This window comes from Hyaena hyaena, unplaced genomic scaffold (assembly GCF_003009895.1).
Source record: "Hyaena hyaena isolate Hyena2069 unplaced genomic scaffold, ASM300989v1 scaffold_554, whole genome shotgun sequence".
NCBI lineage: Eukaryota > Metazoa > Chordata > Mammalia > Carnivora > Hyaenidae > Hyaena > Hyaena hyaena.
The window spans coordinates 876,306-883,942 of NW_024081187.1; the positions used below are offsets into that span (position 1 = coordinate 876,306).

General features: G+C 34.3%; 1 protein-coding gene across 1 annotated transcript in view; it reads left to right on the forward strand.

The window, feature by feature from the left end:
• KHDRBS2 (KH RNA binding domain containing, signal transduction associated 2) overlaps positions 1–5,337 on the forward strand; it is a 580,108-nt gene extending 574,771 nt beyond the window's left edge. The window contains exon 9 of the mRNA XM_039256034.1: positions 4,962–5,337. Within this exon, the coding sequence (XP_039111965.1) occupies positions 4,962–5,059 (98 nt within the window). The 3' untranslated portion in view covers positions 5,060–5,337. The remainder of the gene's footprint in view (positions 1–4,961) is intronic.
• The last annotated feature ends 2,300 nt before the right edge of the window (positions 5,338–7,637 follow it).

Consider the following 7,637-nt stretch of genomic DNA (forward strand, 5'->3'; position numbering starts at 1 on the left):
AGTAACATCTAATGCAGAAGAAGGGTTTCCTGGGTAATTTACACCCCTTTATCAAAGTATAATGTTCCTCAATGATGCTTATTAGCACGTAATGGAGATACACTCTATGGAATTCTGTAAGACTTGACTCAACTGGGGAAAAAATCAGTTAAAAGAACAGAGATGAAGTAATTTTTTAAAGAGATATTAATATATTTCAAATATATGTAACACTATAACCTAATTGCTAACAATGTGTCTCTGAATAAGAATTTTATTTATTTCACGGAATTGATTTTAAAATTCTTCTTGGTTAGTGACATCATCTATTTATATGTAGCTTACAAATATTTATGGTGTTCTTCCTATTTATGTATCACTACAGAAGGGCTCTCCTCTCCTAGATCTTAGAATCCCGTTTAAGAAACACAACCAGGTGATAAAAATAATTAATATAATAAAAACAAAATAATTAACATAAGAAAGTCTTCAAGGAAAGTGAGTTCTCTTAAATATGTTTAACAGTACCTGAATTTTTAGTTACACTGTGTATTTGCTCAGAAAATTACCTCTTTGAGATGATTAGATGTTAGAGCTCAATTCAGTTGAATGATGGAAATTAGTAGCTCTCTCTCCTCTAGGCCTTCCCCAGCATTCTCTTCAATTATAAATGTGTTAAAATCTATGAAATTTCATATTAGTTTTGTCCTGTGATCTCCTAAAGTCTCCTTAAAGTATCCTCATACTCAGGGCTTAGTACTATGACTGGCATATAGGAGATCTTTAGTAAAGAAAAAATTTATTGAATGCTTTCTTTGCTTCCTTCCTTCTTTATTTCATATATTCTTTGGCACATTAAAATCTGAATTGGGAAGCCTAGAAATGGTGGGATTTTGATCAAGTCACTGAAGGTATTTCTCATATCTTTATTTCCTATTTCCAGATCCCCAATTAGGTAAAACATTCCAGTAATTTCAACTTGGCAGACAGCTATTTTGCACATTCTGAGGAATTATTTATCAAATTGCTCATTCACATGGTAGTGCTTCTCCTATGACAATGATCCTGATTCTGAGAGCCTCTTACGTCCTTTATTGTTTTCCAAAAGGACAAAGAAAGCTTACCTCTAAATTTCACTGTCTGATGATTTTTAAAATGACATCCTAGACTGTATCATGGGAATAGAAACCATTGGCAAGGGCTCCAAAATTTGTATTAATCTCTAAAATATTTTAAGCCTATCTTGTCTACTGAATAGTAGAACCCAAAGAAGACAAGCAATTTCTAAGTCTATTCTTGGGTCTTCATACTTCAAATTGTAGAAATTTCCTATCATAAGGACCTTGTAATGATTTGTCTCTTCCTGTGCTTGGGTCTTTTCCATGTCCAAGGTTCTGTGGTGGACTCATATTAGAATCTCCTTGGATTTCTAAGAACCACTTCTATCTCTGATACTTACAGTGAAGAAATCCAATGGTAGGCAATGAGGGGACTGGCTGACTTGGTAAGGCTCAATGACACACTAAATGATGATGAAGGAAAAACATCCATTAAGTCAGTGCTCTCCAGTCCAGATTCAAAGAACATAACTTCACTGAAAGAAGCTGACTTGTATTCTCATGTGATTGTAAACGTTTGGCTATGTATAAACATTCTGATATTAGGCAAATAGACCAAGGGAATTTGGCACAAATAAAAATAATACCTTTCCTGATCTCAGTTTACTATGGAGAACATACATTAAGTGAAATAAATCCTGATTCCTCTCTTAATGGTAAGGAATTTCAGAATACCTAAAACTTTTGCCTATGTAGGAATTCATTTTGGCTGCCTTTTTGGTCACAGTTTTCGTAGACTAAAGTATTCCCCCTTCTTACACTTTAGCAAGGAAGAAGGAACACAGTATGAGCTTACATACAGAGAATTATTAGGTCATATTTTTGTACAATGACACATGCTTTTATACTTTTTGTAATGGGATTCAACTATCAATTTTTATGGAATCCAGCCATGAAATACTTTTGCTATTTAGCTAACTAACCTTCTTGAGTAAGAAGTCTGACTTTAAAATATTTAATATTTCTAGTTCTAAAGCTTTTTAAATTAATGTCAAATGTCTTCAGCTCAAATATTACTGTTGGTAAGGTTGTAATTCAGAGTTGTTTCTGCCTCATCCTTCCACAGTTTATTCGTTCATTCATCCTTTTGTTCATGCCATCTTGCATTGCATTCAACCCCTAATAGACACAGTGCTTTTTCCAGGCACTAAGGATATATCAGTGAATAATGACACCCCCCATTTCAATGTTAGCCAAAAGTTAGGAAATGAACATTAGCTGCCTTACAGCTTTAGATAAAATCAAGTACACCTAAACCAATGAGTTCTTATCAAACACTTAATGTGCCCTCAAGATTATGCCAGTTTAAAAGTTCTGACAAATCTAGGATAGCTGTGGCAGATATTGCTATCACCCTGTTTATGTTGTTTCACTATTTTGCAGAAACTACCAAGAACATCAAGCATCTGAGAAAGAATCCAGGATTGTGAAAACTTGAAACTTATGTTATCTCAGTTTCTAAATCCCATAGACTACAACCCAGGGATATCTAACACTCTAGCACAGAATGAAGCAAAAAGTATTACATTCTTTTTCTTTTTTCATTATTACATTCCTTTTCTTAAAAGCATTAATAAAACTGATTAGATTTGGGGGCACCTGGGTGGCTCAGTTAGTTAAGCATCTGACTCTTAGCTCAGCTCAGGTCATGATCCCACGGTTTGTGGGTTCAAGCCCCACGTCAGGCTCTGCACTAACCATGTGGAGCCTACTTGGAATTCTCTCTCCCTCTCTCCCAGCCCTTACCCCACTCTCTCTCTCTCTCTCTCTGTGTCCCTCTCTTTATCTCTCTCTCTCTCAAAATAAATAAATAAACTTATATTTAAAAAACTGATTAGATTTTACCACTAGAATACAAGGGCATTGACATATTCTTGATATTTGTAGTCAAAGCATAAGATTCATATTACAGAAGACCAAGAAGGCACTTGCTAGTTCTGCAAGCAGAATCAGTTTTCCCTTCTAGTACATCAAAAAGTTTTATTTCATTCCAAAAAGTAAATACATAGAATTCTTTTTCATAATGTTTATGTTGAGAAATTCTGGCAGCTTTAGGAAATCCTGTCCTTAAGAGATCACATCAGAAAGACTAACATCCACATCTCCAACCAGAAGAGACAACATAAACCTAAGCAGGGGTCTGTGAATCTTTTCTGTAGAAGCCCAGACTCATTCACATCCATTTTAGACTTTGCAGACATTATGGTCTCCATCACAATTACTCAACTCTGCCTTTAGAGTGAAAACAGCCATAGACCATACGCAAATAACTAAGCATGACTGCATTCCATAAACTATTTAAAAAAAGCAAGCAGCGAGCCTAATGTGGCTTACTGGCCAGTCTGCCAACCCCTGATCTAAGTAGATCTGTATTCTGAGAAAAGGTAGTATTTTTCATTTTTATTTAGTTTCTCATTTCTATTTTATGTCCTATCAAATAGTGAAATAAACTTAAGCATGTAACTCAAATATGGAAAAGATAATTTTTTTCATTATTAGGTATCATTTTTAATAAAGAAGTTCTGATGAAGAATATCCCAGAAAAAAAAAACATTTAAATGCTATTTTTTCCTATATTGATAGGCTTTTAATCATTGTTCTACATTGTATATCACTCTCCTTTGCTTTATATGTAGTATAGTGAGTACAATTGAATTTTTTTTTTTTTACTGCTTTTTCTTAATCTCCCTGAACTATGTACAAAAATATTCTTAAGGGCACTTGAACTATGTAGGGACATGCCCTACATCAGTTGGCCTCAATCTGCAGTTTCTTTCCAGTTGATATGTCCATTACCATCATTATCCTATATATCAGCTTTCAATGCCAGTGTGTCCTTTTCTACTAATCTCTCCTATGTCCCTACTTCCTCTCACCAGAGCTCCTTGCATGAAATCGGCTCTCAACTGAAAACTGAGTGTGGATTGAAAGACCCACATAACCTAGCTTCAGGAGTTACATAGAAGTAACCATAAATCCATATTAAGTCCCTGGCCCTTTGAAGGAAGGCTATGTTAATCTTCTGGGGACATGGACTTTACAAAGGCTATTTTCCCCAATACTCGAAAGCTTTTTGCCTTATTTCTAATTTTGTTTTGTGGTTGTTGTTGTTGCTTGTTTGTTTGTTTGGCTAGGTTCCAGAACACTAAAGTTACTGAAAATCTGATTAACAGATAAATGAAGAGTTTTGTTAGTGTAGTAATACCTCTTGATTTTCAAAGTATTTGTAAAAACTGACATGAGCATATTCTTTATTGATTTTACTGCTTACATTTACTCTGTACCATATCCTGGCTATCTCTTACTAACTTTGTCTGAGAGGATCTCATCCTGTACCACTTAAGAATCATCCAAGGGATCACTAGAAAACAGCAAGCCCCATGTCTCACCCTGTGGTTTTCTAATCATTGTTTGGAAGACAGAGAACAGACATTAGCCATTTTTTGTTTGGTTTTGTAGTGTCTTAAGATTCACAGGTGAACTCTCAAGTTAATCAAAGGCTAAGCACCACTAGATTCCTATAGCCAGTCTCTTTTAGATGCCTAAAGAAAAAAATACGGAGTGGTTTACACTGATACTCTTCTCTTTTGTGGCACAAAATTTTACACATAATGAATGTGGAGTTATCCAAGGACTTTAACTTTCTCTTCCTTGAAGAACGCCCTGCAAATTTAATTACACATGGCTGCATTTCAGACTATATGCTTTTGTTGATGATCTCACCATGTGGAAAAGGAAGTAGGGCTTTGGCCATCAGTGTTGAGATTCTTTTTTCTTTTTTCCTTGGTCAGCTCTTGTGTCTGAAATGACCATTTTTGGTACTGTGAAACCACATGAATGTTACTGTTTTTCTCTTGTTCATAGCACCAGAAGAATGGGCCACAACCCGCTCCAGCCTGAAGGCACCACCGCCAAGGTCAGCCAGAGGGGGATACAGGGAGCACCCGTATGGTAGATATTGAAGGTCCTTCTCACCCGTGACCTCACCTCAAAGACAATTCATAGCCTGTGGTCTCCACATAAACAGCAACAAGACAAGTAATAGTCTTTTTTTTTTTTTTTTCTATTCTAGGGATAACTGCTCATGATTTCTCCCATATATTTCTTGTATTTCCCCCTATACTGTTGGCGTGACATTGACACTAGTATTATTTTACAAAACGGACTAAAAAAAGACATTGGCAAGCATTGTCTATAAACCACTCAATAGGATGATATTCTCTTGGTTGTTTTTCATTGTTGTGTGTAATCTTTTTTTTCTTTTTTCTTTTCTTTTTTTCTTTCTTTTTTTTTTTTTTTTTAAGAAAGAGCATGAATCTGTTAACAGATTTCGAGTCTCAATCAACTAGCAAAAACTTTGTTTAGGGTTGCTAAAAGACTGTAATATGATTTTTGAACTAGCTGATAATAAAGTTGTAGATAAGATGTTTTAACCTGTCTTTTAATATCTGTTAGTTAGATGAAGATGTTCGATATTAAGTTTGTAAATTTAATTTTTAAATGCTGTTTTAATGGAGTTGAAAACAAGAAGCTACTGTATGTATGTAGCTAACTGAATTTGTTCAGTGTTTTAACCTGTATTTGTTAAAAAAGAAAAAAAAACACACATAAAGTTCCATGTGTAAGCTACTCTAAATAGGAAACCACAATTTGTCAAATATGTTTGCCATAATTTGTCAATAAAGCTGAAAACTTTTGTAAAAACTAAATTTGGAATTACTTGTTTTCTAGCTTTAAATGCCTGCTTTATTTCTTCTTCAAGAGATGCCTAAAATGTTTTCTATTTAAAAATTACAAAAATGAACCCAAGCCTGTTTTAAGATATTTGTGTAATACTTAAAAACTGTATTAATAACTTATGGTTGTTAAATAATTTAAAAGTTAACAAACTAAACTGTTACATGAGTCATGGTTAGTAAACACTAATGTATCACATGTTAATGGAAAAAAATGGATTTAGACTAATAAATGGATTTTAAACTATCCTCTAAGCTTTATCTTGCTAAACACAAATTCTGATTGACTTGTTTGCATTAGCATGTCTCTCGTGAGAAAGAGTAATGGAGTATAAAGAGGTAAGAGTACCACTTACCACTGTCTAAATGCCTAGTTCTTCAACCTTTGAGTTTCCCCGCACATTAAATATCCCATCCAACATGTAAGCATTGCGTAGATTCACTTTATTGTTTTCACTCAAAGGAGTGCGTGGACTTCATTTGCGTAGTTTATAACAATTTGTTTTGACAAACAAATCATCAGTGTCACTGGCCAGTTGTTTCTATTCAACCTCAAAAACTTTATTTGTAATTTTCAGTGCTAAATATCACCGCCCTTGAAGGCAGTTTAGAGGGCTGATATTTCTTTTGAGACTATCAGACTTGATGGCTGATGATTATTAAGGAAATATGTCGCAGGACTCAAAGGATGACTAAACGTTAAACAGGTAACACTAATAGTAACTCTGTAATTTTGCCTATGCAACAGTAATGTTAAATATTCTCAGTTATTAAGTTCCTGATAGTTAAAAAAGTAAACCTACAAAAACTTAACAAATAGGTCTATAGGTTATTAAAACAACTAATTAACATTAACTAGAGGCACCAAAATTATTTTACAATATATAACCCTCAAGGTAATAAACAGAACTAAAATTAACAATAATAGTAATGCAACTCTTGCTAACATCAAACGTAATCTAAATTTTGATGGAAAAAGAAAGTGAAAGACTTGATGGTAGGGACGAATGCCAAAATTGTTCATCTTTTAAATACAGTTTTTTTGTTTATGGTGGCTTTTGTCGATGTGATTGGTTTACTTTTTTGCTGCTAACCAGCTTAGACATATTGCTGTTCGGTTTTTGCAGCTGGAGTTGCATGCTACTAGTTTTATGAAGTGTGTGTCTGTCATCGATTAAAATTGTAAATGTTTGCCTTACACAAAATGCTGTTGAGTTATATTTAATTTTTTTTTATTCTTTCTCACTATTTCAGGTATCCACAAGCAAAGAGCACATAATTGAATAGCAGATGTGATGAGCTAAGAAGGACAGAGGTAAGCTTATTTTTTATCCTCTCCAAAATAGGGAGATAATCTTTACCAAGATGGAGCTATGGCAGTGAGCTAGGACACCAAATGCCACTTGTTGAAATACTGAAAAGGTTGAGATTGTTGTGAAGGAATGGAGTTATTTTTATCTTCTTTGAAATAAAGTGATCTAACTTGGTATTTACCTGACAAGGCTTTCTGAGCTTATTCAGAAGCTTGTCAAATGAAACATGAATTAGCAGTTACTCTTCGGCCTTTTTCTTTCCTATGAATTACTATGTATTACCTTTCCCTAATTGTAGGAAGGAAGAGTATTCAAACCTTTAATATGAGGTTTTAGAGAAGGAAATCACAACCGTTGGCTGAGATGGAGGGAGTGGCAAAGGGAACCCCATAACCAGCCTCTCGCCTACCCTTTGTCAATGAGATAATATTTATTAATGTTAACATTTATTTAGTCAAATACAATAACTAAACTTACCCTTATTCTCCCCA